The 20,134-nt window shown below is 45.6% G+C and overlaps 1 protein-coding gene across 5 annotated transcripts; it reads right to left on the bottom strand.

The window, feature by feature from the left end:
• Nucleotides 1–3,675: 3,675 nt before the first annotated feature.
• Klhl23 (kelch like family member 23) lies at nt 3,676–18,316 on the bottom strand. 5 transcript variants are annotated; one of them, XM_006972397.4, is made up of 4 exons: nt 18,119–18,316; nt 15,145–16,359; nt 11,070–11,222; nt 3,676–6,112 (listed from the first exon to the last, which is right to left on the bottom strand). In XM_006972397.4, the coding sequence occupies exons 2-4, from the start codon at nt 16,355–16,357 to the stop codon at nt 5,802–5,804; spliced, it is 1,677 nt and encodes a 558-aa protein (XP_006972459.1). In that variant the 5' UTR covers nt 16,358–16,359; nt 18,119–18,316; the 3' UTR covers nt 3,676–5,801. The 5 variants fall into 5 exon arrangements, with proteins under 5 accessions (XP_006972459.1, XP_076425729.1, XP_076425726.1 ...); XM_076569614.1 differs by lacking the exon at nt 18,119–18,316 and adding an exon at nt 17,527–17,725; XM_076569611.1 differs by lacking the exon at nt 18,119–18,316 and adding an exon at nt 17,185–17,454.
• Nucleotides 18,317–20,134: the final 1,818 nt, after the last annotated feature.

The following is a 20,134-nucleotide window of genomic DNA, read 5'->3' as shown; positions in this document are numbered from 1 at the left end:
GTTCTGACTCACAGGGTCAAAGTAAGAGGTAACAGTTCCTGACTCACATTCTGAACGACAACTGTCATTCTAATAATGACAACACACACACACACACACCCCGGGTAATGAGAATGTTTCATTGAGATTTTTGTGTCCACTGCTGTGTAGTATATGAAATTCATGTTGTCAGCTTTTTCTCGACTGTGCCTGGCTCCCCATGTTTTGTTTTGACTTTTTTTTTTAACCCCTCTATCAGAATCTCTTCAGAAAGCATAAGATAAATTCACCCAAAGTGTGGTGATATTGTGTTCCAAAATATGTGCACCCTAATAAACTTATCTGGGATCAGAGAACAGAACAGCCACTAGATATAGAAGCCAGAAAATGGTGGCACGCACGCCTTTAATCCTAGCCTTCCAGAGGTAGAAATCCATCTGGATCTCTGAGTTCAAGGTCACACTGGAAACAGCCAGGCATAGTGACTCACGCCTTTAATCCTAGGAAGTGATGGCAGAAAGCAGAAAGGTATATAAGGTGTGAGGACCAGAAACTAGAGCTGGTTAAGCTTTCAGGCTTTCGAGAAGCAGTTCAGCTGAGATCCATTTGGATGAGGACTCAGAGACTTCCAGTCTGAGGAAACAGGATCAGCTGAGGAATTGTCGAGGTGAGGTAGCTGTGGCTTGTTCTGCTTCTCTGATCTTCAAGCATTTAACCCAATACCCAGCTCCAGGTTTGTTTTTAATGAATAAGAACTTTTAAGATTTATGCTACACCCAAAGGGAATGCTAGAGTTAGGGGAAGGCAGTATTTTATCTAATGCTCCTTAAAAATGCCGGTGTCCTAATGCCTGGAAGCTGTGAATATATTAGGTTAGATGGCAGGCCAGTTCAGACTGCACTAGGTATGGTGGCTCACACCTGTGATTCTCTTTGGGAAAGAGCGATGACAAGATCTTGAGTTTGAGGCTAGCCTAGGCTTCATAATAAGACTTCCATGTAAAATAATTTTTTTTCAAGACAGGGTTTCTCTGTGTAGCCTTGGCTGTCCTGAAACTCACTCTGGAGCCCAGGCTGGCCTCTGCCTCCTGAGTGCTGAGATTAAAGGTGTGTACAACCACTGCCCAGCATAAAATAATTTTTTAAAAGTTGCTAACACTGACACAGTGTGTCATTAATATCTTTATTGTTTTTTATTTTGTTTGAGACAGGGTCTCACTCTGCATTGTTGGCCAGCCTAGAACTCAAGTTGGCCTGCCAGTCTCCTGAATGCTGAGATTAAACATGAATAGCCCACACTTGATTTTTTTTTTTTAACATTTACTTACTTACTTTCGTGTATGTTTATATGTGTGAACATGCGTGGGCCAGTGTGTATATGCAAAGGTCAGAGGACAACTTATGAGAGTAAGCTCTTTGCTCCTACTATGTGGGTCCCCGGAACCCAACTCTGGGTGTTAGGTTTGGGAGCAAGTGTCTTCACCAGCTGAGGCACCTTGTCACTGGCCCAGTAATTTGTTTTAAGACTACTACTAAATTTGTAGTCTGTTTGTCTTAGTTAGGGTTTCTATTGCTTTAAAGAGACCCCATGACCACAGCAATGTTTGTAAAAGAAAGCGTCTAATTGGGGCTCACTTACAGTTCCAGAGGTTCAGTCCGTTTTCATCATGGTGGGGAGCATGGCAGCATGCAGGCAGACGTGGTGCTGGAGACGGAGCTGAGAGTTCTGCATCCAGATCCACAGGCAGCAGGAAGAGACACTGGGGCTGGCCTGGGCTTGTGAGACCTCAGAGTCCACCCTCTCGTCCCCCAATAAGGCCACACTTCCTAATAGTTGAAGTGGTGTGACTCCCTGAAATGTCATGAGCCTACGAGAGCCATTCCTGCTGAAACCACCACACTGTTGTAGCACAAAAAACAATACTTTCCAAAAATATTTAAATTAAAAAAAAAAAACGGGCAGTCCCCCCTTTAATATAGTATATATCATTGCATTGTACTTTCTAATTTTGGGAGGTGTTAGAGATTGAATTCAGAGCCTCACAAATGATAGGTAAGGACTCCACCACTGAGCTCCACACAGACAAACCTCTTTGATACTAGTCCATGCTTTTTTGGTTCTAAAAGTCAGAATCTGCCAGGTGGTGGTGGCACACATCTTTAATCCCAGCACTCACAGGGTAGAGCCAGGCAGATCTCTGTGAGTTCAAGGCCAGCCTGGTTTACAGAGTGAGATCCAGAACAGGCACCAAAACAACACAGAGAAACCTTGTCTCAAAAACAACAACAACAACAACAACAATAATAATAAAAAAGTCAGAATCCCAGCTCAAAGCCAAAAAGGCTAACAGAGCCACATTGAAGAAGGTGGGGATGGGTCTGCAAGAAATCTAGGCTCTGAGACATTATCATTTTCATTTTTAGCCACTATGGCATCTTCTCTCAGCCCTTGTCAATTAAATTACCAGAGATCTTGGCCAGCCATGGCTCCAGACACCCTGACCAGGGATGGGATGCTATGTATGTCACAGAGGGAGGGAGCTAGAGATCAGCAGATTTGGTCATTCTCTGAGGCAGGAGCTATGCTGTGTTCTGTTACATAAGAAACAAGGCTGACTTTCCGAGTTTTAGAGATTTTTTTCATTATTATTATTATTATGAGATTTTCTATGCATTTTACATACCAACCACAGATTCCCCTGTCCTCCCTCCTCCCGCCCCCTAGAGATTTTTTTTTTCTGACCAGACTGGCCTCAAACTCAGAGATGGGCCTGCCTCTGCCTCCTGAGTGCTGGGATTAAAGGAGTGTGCCCCCCACCACCCAGTGAGTTTCAGATAAAACAGATGGTGGTGGTGACAGGTGACAGGGTGAGAGAGTTGTCTGCCTCTTGCTGATCTGGCACCTCCATCCCATCATTTAAAGAGCCCTCTCCTTTGTAAGCTGCATCAGTCAACTCAGGCTGCCATAGCAACATACCAGAGACCAGGAGACTGCAGTACTTTCCAAAGAACTGGAGGCTGGAAGAAATGGCCACCAAGGTCAGGTAAACAGCGAGGCATGAGAGAGGGGTGCAGGTCTTCTAATGACTTGTAAAGACACTTTCCTACCTGATGAAGGCCCATATTCAGGATATCACATAACTGTAAATACTTCCAGAGTATTTGTCCTATTTCAAATACACTGAGGGCTACAGCTTTAATATCTGAATACTGGGAAAATACAAACACTCAGGGACATGGGACATATTGACATGGATATGCAAACAAGGGCTATTATGTCTTTAAGCAGCAAGTACCCTAGATGCTCACTGTCCTATGGTTCTGCTAAATGATCAAGAATAAAGCCTGTGAGAAATGGCAACTTTAAAAAATTGGGTAAAATCATTTCTGCGAATGTAAATGGTGTTTGCCTTCTCAAAGTAATGGCTTTTAAATTCAAACACATTGAGCCAGGGTGCAGTGGCACACGACTTTAATCCCAGCACTTGGAGGCAAGGGCAGGTAGATCTCTGTGAGTTCGAGGCCAGCCTGGTCTACAGAGTGAGTTCCAGGACAGTCAGAGCTACACAGAGAAACCCGGTCTCGAAAAACCAAAATAGAAAAAAAAATTACAGATTTTTAACGTGATATAATTTATTTCATTGATTCAGACTGCTTTAAACCAATTGGCTCAAACTTAATCAGTCTTCACCACATATACAGTGACTTATTTATTTTTATTGAAAATACAAAGAAAAAATTCAATAAACTTAAAACCATTCCACATCTCCTTACACTAACACCTTGAGTTTATTCAGCACATTACCATCCACATGCATAAAGGCTTTACAGACACAGTCCTAGTGTGAACACTGCTTTGCACTGTGCTTACTTTACTTAGCACAGACACATCACACTTCTACAGTCTTCCACATAGTTATGCTCATGGCAGTATACACCATTATTTCATTAGCACGCTCTCTTTAACATACAGATAGATTTTCTCCATATTGTTGCTACTATTTAGAGTGCAGACATAAACATTCTCATGCATTTACAATTTTTTAATCATTCTTTAGTTTAAAAATAATGGGAGCTCATGGGGCAAAGGATATAGTCATTTAAAATTTTTAAATTTACTTCTACTTTGTGTATATGTGTGTGTGTGTGTGTGTGTGTGTGTGTGTGTGAGAGAGAGAGAGAGAGAGAGAGAGAGAGAGAGTGCTCACGTGTGCGTATGCACACATGTGGCACACATAGCACACGTGGAAGGCAGAGGACAGCTTTCGGGAGTCCATCCTGTCCTTCCACAGTAGGTTCTGAGGATCAGATGTGGGTCTCAGGCCTGTGAAGTCAGCACATTTACCCACTGAATCATCTCTCAGTATGGTCACTTTTATGACTCTTTATAAAAAAGTACCATATAGCAACTCCAAAGGGTTGTATCTATTTAAAATGCTATCTGACGTGAGTATTAAATAGTCTTCTTAAAAGTTTTTTTTCAATCAGAAGTAGTTTTATTTAAAGTAAAAAACAAGTATTATCTCTTAAAAAAAAAAACAATAAAAGCAGCCTAGCGTGGAGTAGACGGCCTCACGCTCACTCGGGTTTGGATGAATCAGTTGCCTCCTTCCCCCTTCTTAAGTCACGGCGGCACACTTGGGAAGTGCCTGCACACAGAACAAGCTGGAAAAGGGTTTATCTGGCCCATAGGCCACCCAGGTCTCATCTGGCTTCAAAGGGTGAGGGGTTCTTGACCTAGATAGATCTATGTCTCAAAGCGCCAGTGTCCATGGGTCAAGAAGCTCAAGTCACAGATGGGTTCAGAGAGCAAAGTCACAAAGTTGGTTGTGGCAGTGCCGGCAAATGAGGGCAAATTCTTCTCGTCAGTGCATTTTCTACATCATCTCTGCTCTCCATGCTTTCCGGCTGTGCAAGTCAACTTTAGCGCAGGCATTTAACTATAAAGAGGATTTGTCAACATGCATAAGCCTGACACCTAAACTAGCAATTTACACCCAAGCTAAAAATTAAACACACATCAGCAAATATCTGACTGTTTTCTCTGTGATTTTTTTAGACTTGCAATTCTTTTAAGTTGAGTTGTAAACTCTTTGAACAATCATTTGTACAGTGTTTAGTGTAGCTCTCATGGTAAATAAAGAATACTAGCAATAAATTATATACACCACAAAGGAAAAAGAAGGTGAGTAAATCCACATTCTGAATAATTTTAAAGGGAAACATTTGAAAGTGTTGTTTTGTAGAGGTAGATGGTTCCCTCTTTACATTTCAAATCCCTGCCAGCTGGAGGCCTGCAATATACACAGGTACATCATAGGCTCTTAAAGACAGGTTCTCACTGTAGCCTTGACTGGCCTAGAACTTGCTATGTAGACCAGGCTGGCCTTGATGTCCTTGAACTCACCGAGATCCGCCTGCCTCTGCCTCCCAAGGGCTGGGATTAAAGGCGTGCGCCACCACTGCCCAGCTATATTATAGGCTCTTAACAGACATTTCATTACATAGAATGAGTGATTTTGACTTTTACCCAGTGTTGATGCTACCAGGAAGGAAAGATTCACTACAAGGGTATTTCACCTTTACCACGTGTCAAATACTCCAGAGACTCTAGAAGGGGTTAGCTCTCTTAATTGAATTGTATACATACATAACATTTTTCTTATGTTATTCCCATTAATCCCTGGGTCTGGGAGTCGTGCAAGGTTAGAATTAAAAATCTCCAATGCCCTAGCATGTGCCGAACCACAGTGACGAGCCACCCCAAACTGCATTCTTTTTACTATGCCCCAAGTGATGACCTGGTTAGTCCTGTGGACACAATCAGACATTATACACACAGACGCATCCATGAGACCGCATGGCACTCGGGAGATTGCCCACTATTTCCCACTTATTAAGATCTGGGTCGTATTTCTCAATGCTCTGGAGATACGTCCCCTTTGAGTAGGAGTACCCTCCGGTGACGTAGATGCAACCATTCATGATGACAGCCCCGCACTCCATCCTCCTCTCCATCATGGGTGCCGTCTCTCTCCACTCATTTTGTTCCGGGTCATAGCACTCTGTGATTGTAGTTTGTCCACCAACCAAGTAGAGCTTGTTTTCAAACGGAACTGAGCACAATCCATATTCTTTGTAGAAGGAAGAAAAGGAAAGAGCAAAATTTGAATTCTGATATCAAAGGGGCTATCATACTTTGGGGACTAGAGCTCCGTAATTGAGACCACAAAAACAGAGCCATGGTGACATTTTGATTCTGTCATATTCATGCTGTACACTGAGGCTTAAAATCCAATCCCTGCCATCTGGCTCAGCTGGCCTGTTCCTGCTGCTCGGCCATTAGCCCTCGGGGATAACCATCATTAATGGTAATCCTAAACCGGCTCTGCATGATGACAAGGAGCAGCCCACCCTCCCACCACCATCTTTCTGGGAGCTGTCTAACATGGGGGCTCTTCACTGACATTCATCCTGACACTATCAGCTTTCCAGATGATGGCAGTAACGGATCCTCTGTAACTGGTGTAGGCCTCCCAAGGTTTCAGCAACCTTGTGGCTAAGGACAGACCACCCGGTGTATCAGTTGCTACGCTTGCTTCAGAGGATGGGCTGGCTAGCTTCTCTCACACTGCCAGTCTAGTCAGGGACGCAAGTGGGAAAAGCATAGATCCAAGTCACTGAGGCCTATGGCTATCATACTCAGCCATCACGAAAGGCGTGTTCCCCGTCCCGTGTCCGTCCCGTCCCCCGTCCCCCGTGTCGTCCCCCCCCACCCCCCCCACCCCCCCCCCGCAGAAGGTTGCTGTGGGCATCAGGGCCCTGTGGTTGAGAGTCTCCTCCAAAGGGGCCTACCTCACCTAGTCTGTCAGTGTTTTAATTTTGTTTCTCTCCTTCTGCTGGCTCTTCCAAGTGCCATGATATGAAGCAGGCCAGGGACAAGAAAAACAACACACCAAGTCCTTTGGTCTGGGATGTGACCAGAACTGGAAGCATCATCGTGAGATGAAAAACATAAGCCTCATCTAACCAGGACAGCTACTCCCTGGCCTTCATCACTGCTGCCAGGAGGAAATACTGTCATGTTGCCAGACCTTACCACTTTTTTTTAAAGGCTCCAAACCATGATTTTTGTTTGAAATCTTCTGAATTTTAAATTTTGGTAATGAGCCAATTCAAAAATAGTTGAAGCACTGTGGCAGCCAAATAGGACATACTGTGCAAGGTGCTAATTAGTATCTTTAAAAAAATACCGCATCAGGAAAAGCTTAATATAGATTAAAACTTCACAGCTACAGTTGGAGGTTTCTATTAGTTTATACCATCCTTTTCGGAACTGTTTTTCAATTTCGTGTGCCTTCTAACACTAGACTTGAGTAACACTGCCTCTTAGACTCTTTTTCAAGTAGCTAATAAACCATTTGTAACTCACTGACTTTGTGGGACACTTTATTTATTTATTTATTTTTGGTTTTTCAAGACAGGGTTTCTCTGTGTAGCTTTGGAGCCTGTCCTGGAACTCACTCTGTAGCCCAGGCTGTCCTTGAACTCACAGAGATCCACCTGCCTCTGCCTCCTGAGTGCTGGGATTAATGGTGTGCACCACCACTGCCTGGCTCACTTTTTTATTTTTTAAAATTAATTTTTATAGGGGGACCCGTAGGTCCCTGGCCCCCGTTTTGGGTAACTGTTGCCTTGCTTGCGGACCTTGACCTTGATATCCTCCCTATGCTAATTCCCTGCCAGGTTCCATCCTCCTGAATGCTTAAGTGAATTTCCTTGTCTGTGTATCCTGCATAATGGGCGTTAACAGCTTAGATGCAAGATTGTAAAACTTCTGTAGCGAACTTCTGCTCTCTGGGGTTCTCCCACTGTGCTGTAAGCCTGTATTTAAGACCTCCTCCCTCCTTCAATAAACAGCATTTGGCATTAAAAAAATTAATTTTTATATTTGTCTCTATGTGTCTGCATGTATGTACATATGTGGACCTTGTGCATGGCTGGTGCCACAGAGGCCGGAAGTGGACTAATGAGCCACCATGTGGGTGATGGATGCTAAACCGCGGTCCTCTGCCAGGGCGGCAACACTCTTAACCTTTGAGCTATCTCTCTAGTCCTGGGACACTTATTTTCAAAGTGATCCCCCGTATAATGCATATTAAATATATTAATGTAAATAACTTTTCTAATTGTTTTTGTTGTTGTTTATTCTATTTTTTTTTTTTCTAAATCTTGGGGTTTGTTTTGTTTTGTTTCAAGACAGGGTTTCTTTTTGTAGCTCTGACTGTCTTTGAACTCACTCTTGTAGACCACGGTCGTCTCAAACTCAGAGATTCACCAGCTTCTGCCTCCTAAATGCTGGGATTAAAGGCTTGTGCTGCCATCACCCGTCGTTTTTTTCTAAATTGTAAATCTGATTTTTCATGTATTGGATTTTGTTGGAAAGATAAGTCTGACCACAAAATAAGCAGATTAACATGGGACTCAGGTTTCAACATGGCGTTCAAACTAAGGTAACAGTGGAGACCATGGGCCCCAGGCCAGGCTACCTGGGCTAACCCTCAATTCTAACAAACATTCTAGATGGCTGACTTTGAGTAATGCATTTAATGTCACCACTTCAACCACCTGTTAAACCAGTTAACAACAGTACCTCTCCAGCTCACAGGATTACTAGAAGGTTTAAATTTGGCAATGTAGCTCAGCAGGTTAAATGCTTCCCACGCGTGGTGGTTTGAAAGAAAATGGCCCCCAAAGGGAGTGACACTATCAGGAGGTGTGGCCTTGTTGGAGGAAGTGTGTCACGGTGGGGGTGGGCTTTGTAGTCTCTTTTGCTCAAGCTTCCCTCAGTGGAACTGACCGTTGACTTCCTGTTGCCTGAAAGATGCAGCACTCTCAGTTCCAGCACCATATCCGCCTGCACGCTGCCATGCTCCCCATTATGATAATGAACAATTTCTGAACTGTAAGCCATCACCCCAATTAAATGTTTTCCTTATAAGAGTTGCCATTGTCATGGTGTCTCTTCACAGCAATAAAAACATAAGACACCATGCATGAGGACCAGAGTTCAGAACTCTAGAACCCCAAGCCCTAACCCTAACCCTGCAGAGGACAGAGAGAAGGGCATTCCCCAGCGTAAGCTAGACTAATCCAAATAGTGAGCTCTGGGTTCATTGGGAGACTCTACCGCAATCCATAAGGTGGACAGCAATCAAGGAGATCCATCTCAGGCCTTCACATGTATGTTTAGTGTGCTTGTACACAGTGTGGACACACATACCCCCACAAATGAGCGTGCACACCACACACAAACACACCAAATAAATATATAGTGCTGTGGTTTGAATATGGGTAGTGTCCCCCAAAGGACTATATATACTTAGTCCCCAGGACATTGATATTAGGAGGTGCTATGGGTTATAAAAAGTTGGGGCATTATGGGAGGTCTCTGAAGAGTACTGTTTGACTCTGGCCAGTTCTTTCTCTGAGTTAACTACCTGTTTTAACACATGCTTCTGACATCACCATTACCTGCTCTTGTCAGAGGCCAGATGACCAGAGACCACAAAAGTGGCACCCAGTCTTGGAAAAGAACCTCACACTATCAGCTAAATAAACTCTAAGTTAGTTCCCTCAGGCATTTCATTGCAATATTATAAGATTAACAAATATAAACAGATTAATACATGTAAAATTATTGGAACAGTGTACCTAGTCAATACTGAGTAAACATTAGCTATCACTCAGAATGACCTACTATTATTACTTTCCATTATAACTTTGTTGGTCACCACAGAAAGTGACGGGAGTATTATCTAGACTAGACAATATGTCTGGACTACTAAGACCAATGTCAATGCAATCTACGTTTTCAGAGCCAGGGCAACCTGCAGCTGAAGTTTCCTCTCATCAGCACCAAATGCAGGTGAGAGGCGACAGGTGCAATGGGTGGAGCAGCTACATGGGCTGACAGCAAGAAAGGCTGCTCCATTTGGCAGAAGCTGGCTACTCAGTGGTCACTTCGCAGATGATGGAATCAAGACTGGCAGAATGTGCATCCTGGGCCATCACTTTCAAAATGTGATTTTGGAAAAGTTACTCATCTTTTCTAAATTACCGACCCTCCGTTCCCAAACATGTAAATCAATGATAAACAATACCTATGGACAGAATTTCAGTGAGAATTTAAGATAATGTGAAGTGCTTAGCCAATCCCTGACCTACATAGTATGCACTCAATGGTGTTAGCTATTGCTGTTAGTCACAAATATCTCAAGCTTGCAGATTTGAATTTCCCTCTCCAGTGACCCACTGAAAGCCTGATGCTCTGCAAAAAAAAAAAAAAAAAAAAAAAAAAAAAAAAAAAAAAAAAAAGTTTCAAAATAGCAAGGGGACATGATATAAATTCATCCAAATGCAAACTCTTAAACATATGGCATAACTGTAACAGTCTAAAATATTCCATCTTTCACAGTGGAGCTGAACCCAGGGCCTAACCCATGCTAACCACGTGCTCTTATCACTCCCAAGCCTCTGTAACAGGCTAAGAATAAAAGACAGCAAAAGGGGACCAAGGAGCTAGCTCATTTCATAAAGTGCTTGACATACAAGCATGAGTTCAGACCTGAGTTCAGACCTCCAGCGTTCATATAAAATGCTGAGTTCAACAACGTATGCCTAAAATCCCAGCGATGGAAATGTAGAGACAGGATAACCTTAGGGCCTCACCAGACAGCCAGTCTAGCCAAATAGGTAAGCTCCAGGTTCAGAGAGAGACCCTGTCTCAAAAAATAAGGTGGTGATGCCATCTTCTAGCCTGCACACACACACACACACACACACACACACACACACACACACACACACCACAGAAGCAAGCATTTCTTTGATAGACAACACTTTCCTTTCTGACCATCAAGGTAGCACACAGGGCTCTGCATATCTAGGAACAGGTGTTTAATAGTCCTTGCAATGCAGAGTGAACATGCTTCTAAAGAGGAAGAAACACTTGCCCGACTTTCATCTCTCTGCACCGTCCCGACCGTCCTAAAGACAACAGTTGTATGCTTGAAACAGGACTCCTATTACCTGGGTGTGGGCTGGCAGTGATAAGGCTCCATTCGTTGATGTCTGAATTGTAACTCTGCACCTTGTCATAGGTGCAGCTTCCTCTGTAGCCACAGTGGCCGCCAATGACATAGATGACTTCATGTAGGACACAGGCAGTAGCATTTCCCACACCTGGATGTCAAGTGAAATCACATCTTAGATCGTTCATGCTTTTCTGAAATGAATACCAGTCTGTTACTGTTTCTGTTGTTATGGATGGCAAATGCAAAGCACTGTGTTAGACGCTGAGGGGTAAAAGTGAAAAATGAGGCCGGGCGGTGGTGGCGCACGCCTTTAATCCCAGCACTCGGGAGGCAGAGCCAGGCGGATCTCTGTGAGTTCGAGGCCAGCCTGGTCTCCAAAGTGAGTTCCAGGAAAGGCGCAAAGCTACACAGAGAAACCCTGTCTTGAAAAACAAAACAAAAAACAAACAAACAAAAAAAAAGTGAAAAATGAAGGCTTCTCTTGCTCTTTTAGGAGTACAAATAATTAGAACACTTATAGTAAGGGGGAAATACCATAAGAGGAGAGAGAGAGAGAGAGAGAGAGAGAGAGAGAGAGAGAGAGAGAGAGAGAGAGAGAGAGAGAGGCTAACATTATTGGCCAGATCAAAGAGACATTGCTTTTGACTGGAAAAATCACAGCAGGGGTGACATGACTTGCCCTGGGCCTGGTGGTCAGGACTCTGGCAAGCAGAGGAAGGCGAAGCTCTATGCAGAGGAAAGCCCCACAGAGGCTCATTAGGCAATATCGAGTAGGCTAGCACAACGGGAGTCAGCACAGGAGAATTAAGGACGGAATGTAAGCTGAAGCTAGATGCCTGGCTTCGTTCAGCAGGACATTTCAGGTTTATAAACAGAGGCAGGAAGGGACTGAAAAGGAAGGAGAGGACTCAGAAAGATGTAGCTACGACTCACATAAGGATTATCAAGGGCCAGCCAGACTTAGAAGGTGCTTTGGGTGTGATGGGAAGGGCAGAGGTGAGAGATAGGTCAAACAGATGGGCTTCCATGACGAGACAAACCAGGCGGATCCTGAACTTGGAAAACTGGGAGACTGGTGCCACGGAAATGTGAGGAGGTGGAAACAGGTTCAGCCGGGTAAGAAGGGAGGCTCACTTTAGTTGAAAACATTCAGTTTGAAGTCTTTCCACCAACTTGATTAACACTGGTATGTACCTGGCGCAGTTGAATCTCCTTGCTGATCTCTACTTCTAAGTAAAAGTGGGTTTACAAGCAAGGTCATTGTGATGAAAAAGAAAGACCTGGGGGTCCCAAAGAAGCCAAAGGCTTATTTCTCCTCTGTACATCACATCCCTAGATGCCCTCCCCCAAAAGGAAATGAAACTGAAATTGGACTCTACTTAAATGATGTTTATCTTACTAGAAAAGGTGTTACTTCACTTCAGACTGCAAGTAAAATCAACTGAGAAAACCTAACATTATTCTTTCTACTGGAAAATGGGAAGCTAAAATGTTGGTCTAAGCCCACCCATCAGAACAGTACAAATCTGGACTGCACAAACTGGAGCCGACCGCTGCTACCCTTGCCCTTCCCTGGGCTAGCCAGGTAGAAACAAAGTTCTCAAATGAAAGTAATACACCCCTGCCCTTGCCTATGGTTCACACTCATAATCCCAGCATCTGGGAGGCTGAGGCTGGAAGATTGGGGGTTTGTGGATAGCCTGGGCTTCCAAAGCAAGACACTTTCTCAAAAAAATAAACAAAAGAGCAAATCTCTGTGATTTCAAAAGCCAACTGGCATCTGGGGAAGGATGACGGAGTATGGAGACCTCCCATACCACCAAGGCTAAGGTAAAAGCATAGGACTTTCTTTCCCAGTAGCTACACAAGGCTAGTACCCCACCCCACCCCCACCCCCAGCAAGCAGTGTTTCAAATATAACTCTTCAAATTTTTAATAGAGCAATAAATTTCCATACTCAAAGATGTATTATCTATAAAATTTTTGAAGTTTGTTATCACCAAGAAATAAAAAACAATAATACCAGCAGGTTTACAACTGCTGTTAACATACTTGAACCTGGCTGGTTTCTTCTGCAGGAGAGGAGTCAGAGCATTCAGGATCAGCCTCTCAATCAGTAAGCCCTATGTACACCCAGGCAAAGCCAAAACCTAGACAACAACACGCTGTTGCCTTCTCCCACCCACCCACACAGGTAGCTGCTTGTGAAAAGCAGACCCAATACCGAGGCTTCCTGAGCGCCACACTCTGCTCCAAGTGGTCTATAAGCACACTTACAGTGTTCTCAAGACCTGCAGCTGGCTAATGCCACCCTCCCTGTCAGACAGATGGCAAAACTGGGCAGAGGGGTTGTTGAATCGCTCGCCCAAGTTCAGCAGAGAAAAGTCAGAGCTGGGACCCAGGCAGCTCAGCTGCAGAAGCAGTGTGTGATCACAAGACCATCTGCCTCTAAGCTTCCGGCTTGTCATCCAAGGATCACATCAGGTCAATTTCTAGTCCAGGTCACATTCCCACACCCTCACTGTGTTAAAAAAGAAACAGAAAGGCCTGGGAAGAAACATTTGGGACAAAATGACACCAGTTTGTTAAGAATCTACCAGCTGGTTATTTTGCTTTGTTTTTAAGAACTTTTATCCCCCACAGCCGGAGGGAAGAAGAGCAAGGCTAAATAATCTCACCAAATACAGTGTTTATCAGGCAGACACTGGGATTCAGTGTGCTTGGCTCTGTGGGCCACAGGAAGTAAGACATCTTCATCTCTGCCCTTCCTTTATTTGGAGAAAGCCTGCATCACAAAAGCACAGGCTGTGTCTCTAGTTCTCGGGAGGATGTACAGTGTTATATTCTGAAGTTTAGTGAGCGACCTCATAGAGATGATCAATATATTCTAAGAGGGAAAAGCTGGATATTAGAAAGTAGATTGATGCCAGGTGTGGTGGGTGGTGCACACCTCTAATCGCAGCACTTGGGAGGCAGGGGCAGGTGGATCTCTGAATTTGAGGCCAGCTTGATGTATATAGCAAGTTCCAGGCCAGCCATGGCTACATAATGAGACCCTGTCTCAAAAAATAAAATAAAATAAAACAACAAAAACAAAGCAGAGTTGAAAAACATTTTAAGAGCGATATAGTGGGCAGCTGTTCCACCTATGACCTTGAAGTACCTGCCCCCGTGGCGTGCCCACTGGGGACCCATAAGACCTGGGATGCATGTACAAAGCAGCCCCCTCTTCACCTCCTCGAGGTATTGGATGTTGAGATCTTGGACCAGGCAAATCAGCATGGAACAAAGCTCAGCTTTCCCAGACCCTACGATAAATCTCCCACGGTAGTGAGTTAACCCCCAAATAAATTCCTTTGTTCATTAAATAGACTCCATGGATTTCTCCCATTATCTGGCACCCAACGTGGGGTCCAAACCCACAACCCTGAGATTAAGAGTCTCATGATCTACCAACTGAGCTAGATGGGCTTTAAAAAACAAAACCATGAATTAACAAAACTAAGCTGGATACAAATTAAGACTTGAAGTAAGATCTAGAAGGATGATGTAAGGAGGAAGAATGAATTATACTACTTCCTTCACACAAATTACCTTTCTGTTCTAACCTGAACAGCATCGTTTTTAAAAATAGTAAAAAGCTTTACTCCATTTAATTAAAAATTTTTTAAAGATGGAGTCTTACACAGCTCAGACTGGCCTTGAACTCCCTATGTGGCCGAGAATGAACCAGAACTTCTGATTGTCTTGTCTCTGTTTCCTGAGTGATCGATCACAGGCATGAGCCACAGGCCCAGTTTATATGATGCTGAGGATGAAACCCAGGCTTAGTGTGTGGAAGGCATGCACTCTACTGACTGAGTTCTTTTGTGCAGCTTTCTTAAGTCCAGACAAGCTGGAGACTATTTTTACCCGGACAATGCTGGGCCAAATTACTTGTAGAAGCTACTGTAGTTCCTCAAGAATATCTCAGCGTGATACATTCTTCCTAAAATTCCCTCTCAAAGAGGGAAGACTGCGGCCTAACCTCACGCATGTAAAAACCCCGGGCATGTAAAAGCTACACTCACCTTTGATCATGTTTGCGATAGGAAGCCACTTCTCTTTGAGTGGGTCGTAGAACTCGGCCTCTTCCGCCGGAGCCCCCTTTCTGTAACCACCGAGGGCATAGACACAGCCCCCCAAGGTGACTGCACAGTGGTAATACCTGGCATTGAGCATTGGCACGCCCTCTGTCCACTCGTCACCCTCACTGTTATAGATCCACACCGTGTCAAGAGCATCTATGTTATCTGTCCTGTACCCTCCGGTGACATAAATGTTGGGCCCTAAGCATGTAACACCATAGCTCTCCCTGGTATAATCGGGTATTTCTGCTCCCTGAATCCAAACATTTGTCAAAGGATCCCAAATGTGGACCTCTGATAGAGGATGCCAGTAATAGCCTCCAATGATATACATGGTGGCTGTGGACCTCTGGGAAATCTCTTTATGCATGGGATTCAAGGCATTGTATATTAGAGAGCGTATCTTATTTTCAGTTAGTAGACAGCTTCTTTGGAGGCCTAGCGCTGTCTTTAAGTACACCGGGTCTATATCTATGTTGATATAGCTTAGCAGGTTGCACAGGCACTCAATTCGATTCTCCACATCATGAGCTGTCCACTTAATGACGGGCTCTATGACAGCTTCTTCCTTCCAGACATTGAGGTTCTTCCTGGACAAGATAAAGAGAAACTTCTCAAGGCTGATTTCCAGAAACTCTTCTTGTTGCCATACTTCCTTAAACCTTGAGCACAGAATTCTCCGAGACTCCTTCTCTAGTTCTGAACACACATGAAACTCTGCAAAGGAGTGCATCCCGATGCAGTTATCGATATCCAGGTGCCTGACCAAAAACTGCTCACAGGCCTTCTTTACTGACAGAAACTGCAGCAGATCGGCTGCTTCCAGAAGGCTTTGTACATTTCTTTTAGTTATTTCAATTTGGGAAGTATATGCATAATTTACAAGGCCTTCCAAAATATCGTGGTGGATGCCAAACAGTTTTATTTTACTTTTAAATTTTTCTTTCATGTCAGCCGTGAACATGGCCTTAAAATAATTGCTGCAGGCAGCTAAAACGACTCGGTGGCAATGAAAGATTATGCCTGAAGGGCACTGAAGGGTAATATCGGTAAATAATCCATCCAAATAAAATGTTCTGAATGCATCCAGAAAATCTGCTGGATGCGATGAATCCTTGAAAAGATAAATGTAATCTTCTTGTCCTTTTAGAGCCATGGCTGCAATGAATATATAAAAAAAGGAAAACGTTTTCAGTTTTGTGTAGTACCTCTAATAATTAATGTTCAGTATCCCAATTATCAGACATTTATGGCATCAGGCATATTCCAAAACTAGACTGAATTCAGCCTCCCAAACAGCATATGCAAAATGTGCTGAACTATTTATACGATGGTCTATTTAAATTCAAGATAGCTTGGAGCCCTAAATGAGGCCCCTGCCTTTTTCGGTTGTCCATTTGCTAAGAGATCCTGGCTTACTACCCCCAGTCACCTAATATCTGCAATCTGTCCCCGTCCTGAGAGTTCCTGAGAGTTCACACGCTGGCCAAGTGTCCGAGGGGGTCACCCCACCGCAGCTCGGCCCCAATTCAGCGTTTTGTTTTGTTTTGTTTTCTCTCGGTTTCAAATCCCACCAAGAAGCCACCAAGATGGAGAGACTCTCGGAACGGGGATCCCTGCGCCCTGCCGCTTGCCGACAGCAGACGAGCGGCCCTGGCCGGAGCTGGGCTCTCCAGCCCGCGCTAGCGCCTGGGCCCGGCCCGCGTTCCCGCCGGGAGAGCGCCCCGCCCCGGGGCCCGGCGCGAAGGTTCGACTCCGGGGCGTCGCGCGCCACCGGTGCCCGGTGCCCGCGGCCTCTGCCAGGCCGGGGGCGCAGGTGTGGACGGCCTCCCGGGGCCCACGCGCCCGCCCTCCCACCCGGCTCGCACCGCACGGCCATTGTCTGCGCTCCGGGGCGCGCGGGCTGGGGGGCGGCGCGGCCTCGTGTCCCGCGCGGCCCGCTCGCCCCTCCGGCCGGCCTCGGGCTGCTGGGCTCCGACCTACCTCGCTGGCGGCGCGGGGCGCGGACCGGGGCTAGCGGCCGGCGGGGGTGGGGGCGCCTCCCGACCCTCTGACCATCTTGGGAAGCGCGCGGCGGGGCGCGGCGGAGGCCGCCTGCTGGTGCAGCTCCAGCCCACAAGCCGCTCCCGCTTCGGGGGCCCGCGGCTCCCCGCCTCCGCCCGCAGCCCCCCGCAGCCCCCGCGCCGCAGCGCCGGCTCCCGCGGCAGGTGGGCCGCGTCCAGCGGTCAGCCCAGCTCGGCTGGCGCGCTCACGCCCATCGCACCGCCTGCTCCTGGATCAGCTCCGAGTCCCCAGTTAACGGCGGAGGGGAGTGTGCACCGGTACCTTCTCTCTCTCTCCCTCTCTGGAGACCTCCTGCCAGCCCAGGCCCGAGGGGTGCGGGGAGAGAGAGAGAGTGCCCAGAGAAGGCAGCGAAACTAAGGTCTGGGATTAGGGCTGCCTTCAAATGCCACAAGTAGCCGCTCTCCCACAAACTCCATGCTGCCTCCAGCAGAGCGCGCAGGAAGGAGCCTCGGGGCTGCTTAGCACAGCAGGAGTTAACCTGGAAGCTTCCAGGAAAAGTGGGGATAGCCTGGATCAAGGCTGAGACCAGACACCAAGATTCAAGTTATTGTGTTAGAACACAAGCAGCTGCAAGGGGCAACCTCCAGGCTTCGGGTGGTGCCCATTGTGCCACACCAGAAAGTCCACGTTCTTGTTGCAACAAAAGCTAAGTATCACATGGTTTCTATCAGCAAGATTTTGAATGACTTAGGAGCACCTCGTAAACCTGGGGACTGGTAATCAGGTCTGACGGCTGCCACGGAGCTTTCTGGAAGGTCAGGGTGAAATAAGAGAACTGAGAGAATAAGAGGACTAAGGTGGTTCTTCGAGTACTGTCAGAATGAAAGAGTATACAGACACATAATGGCCATACCTTACATGATGGGAGAACTCTGAAACACGTAGGAAGCGCAGAAAACCGAACAACCACAACCTCTGCTGAAATTGCACCAGAACAATCGGAAGCCAACTTCTGTTTCTACCCCCACTTCCACTCCTGGATCAACCCGGGAAATATAAATATGTCAAAACGGATCACACACGTTTGTAGCCCACCCCCGGCTTTCCCAGCCAACACCCTCCAATCAGATTTCTAGGGTGGCAGAGGTGGAGGCTGCCACTGCCCCGCCTCCTTGCTTCTTCCTCTTCTTTTTCTTCTATTTTTATACACCCTTCTCATGTCCCTGCCTGCTTTGAGCCTCTGGGAAGGACAAGGGATGATGATTGGCCCTCTTGCCTAGCAAGCCCTGAACAAACACATGCTTGTTCTCCTTTGAGTGGTTTTAGTTTGATTCCACATCCTAGTGTTGGTGCCGGGGGCTGATTGTGTAGAACCTCACAACCTCTACCCCAGATTTCTGAAATCTTCATTCTGTTCAAGAGCACCACGTGATTTTTAGGGAAAAAAAAGAAAGAAAGAAAGAAAGAAAGAAAGAAAGAAAGAAAGAAAGAAAGAAAGAAAGAAAGAAAGAAAGAAAGTTTAACATCCCAGAGTCTGGTCAACGATTTAATTCCACAACAATGAAAGCAAAGGAGGCTTTGGTTGGGGGTCTAAAGTTCACTCTGTCGCTTGGCTAACATACAGCCTCCAGCAAGCTACTAATCCACAGACACGTACACTGGCAAGCAAGCAAGCAAGCAAGCAAGCAAGCAAGCAAGCAAGCGCGCACACTCACACACACACACGTGGGAGGAGGATTTTTTTTTTTTAAACAGGGTTTCTCTGTGTAACAGCCATGGCTGCCCTCGAACTTGCTCTGTAGACCAGGCTAGCCTCGAACTCTGCCTCTGTCTCCCGAGTTCTGGGACTAAAGGCATGTGCCACCACCGCCTGGCTGAGAAATAGTTTTTAGAATTGTATTTGTGTGTGTGTGTGTGTGTGTGTGTGTGTGTGTGTGTGTGTGTGTGTGTATGTGTGTGTGTGCCTGTATGCACATCACATGTGTGCAGAACCTACAGAGACCAGAAGAGAGACAGCGTTGGATGCCCTAGAACCAGAGTTACAATGACTGTGAGGTGCCTTGGGAATACTGGGAACCAAACCCCGGCCCTCTGTGATTACAACAAGTGCTCTAAACCCATGAACCATCTCTCCAACACCCCACGGAAATAGATGGTAAGGAGATATATAGGATAGGTTCTATACCTAACATACAGAATCATAACAGCATATGGTAGATAATTCTTGAATAGAGAGGTTCACTATACTGTTATTTGTGCACAATTTTTGCAGGTTGTTATAGGAACCAGCTAAAACTTTTGCTTCCAAGCTATCGGTGCTGCCATACTCCTAATCCTAGCAGAGTGGGCTAAGGCAAGAGGACCTTGAGTGTGAGGCCACCCTACAGAAAATAACAAGACCCTGTCTCCAAACAAAACAAAACTTTTGCTTCTAGTGTCTAATGTTCCCTAGTTCTGAATTATTGCTTAAAAATGTGTTGCCTGAGGCTAGGGATAGAGCCCAATTGCTAAGGTGCTTGCTACACAAATATGAACACTTGAATTCAACTCCCATAACCCACGGAAAAATCTAGGCAGGGAGACATGTACTTGTAATCCCCACACTCAGAATGCAGAGACAAATGGACTCCTAGGACTCACAGAGAAGCTAGTCAAACCTAATCCTGGAGCTACAGGCCCCAGTGAGAGACAAAAAAACAAGATAGATAATTCCTAACACCACCAGAGGTTGACCTCTGGCATCTATGTGCAAGCACATCACATGTTGATCAACCTCACCTTGCCAAGAGAAGCACAGCCCCTGAGGCGTATCACAAGAGCAGGTATTCTTCACCGGGTGCTTTATCGAAGAGACGAGAAGTTCATTTTCCAGCAGGGAAAAACCGCACCAAACAAAAACTACTGCAAAGGTGAGTAGACCTGATACATT

The sequence above is a fragment of the Peromyscus maniculatus genome, chromosome 4 (genome assembly GCF_049852395.1).
Source record: "Peromyscus maniculatus bairdii isolate BWxNUB_F1_BW_parent chromosome 4, HU_Pman_BW_mat_3.1, whole genome shotgun sequence".
In the NCBI taxonomy this organism is placed as follows: Eukaryota; Metazoa; Chordata; class Mammalia; order Rodentia; family Cricetidae; genus Peromyscus; species Peromyscus maniculatus.
This window is presented reverse-complemented; position numbering and strand designations above follow the sequence as displayed.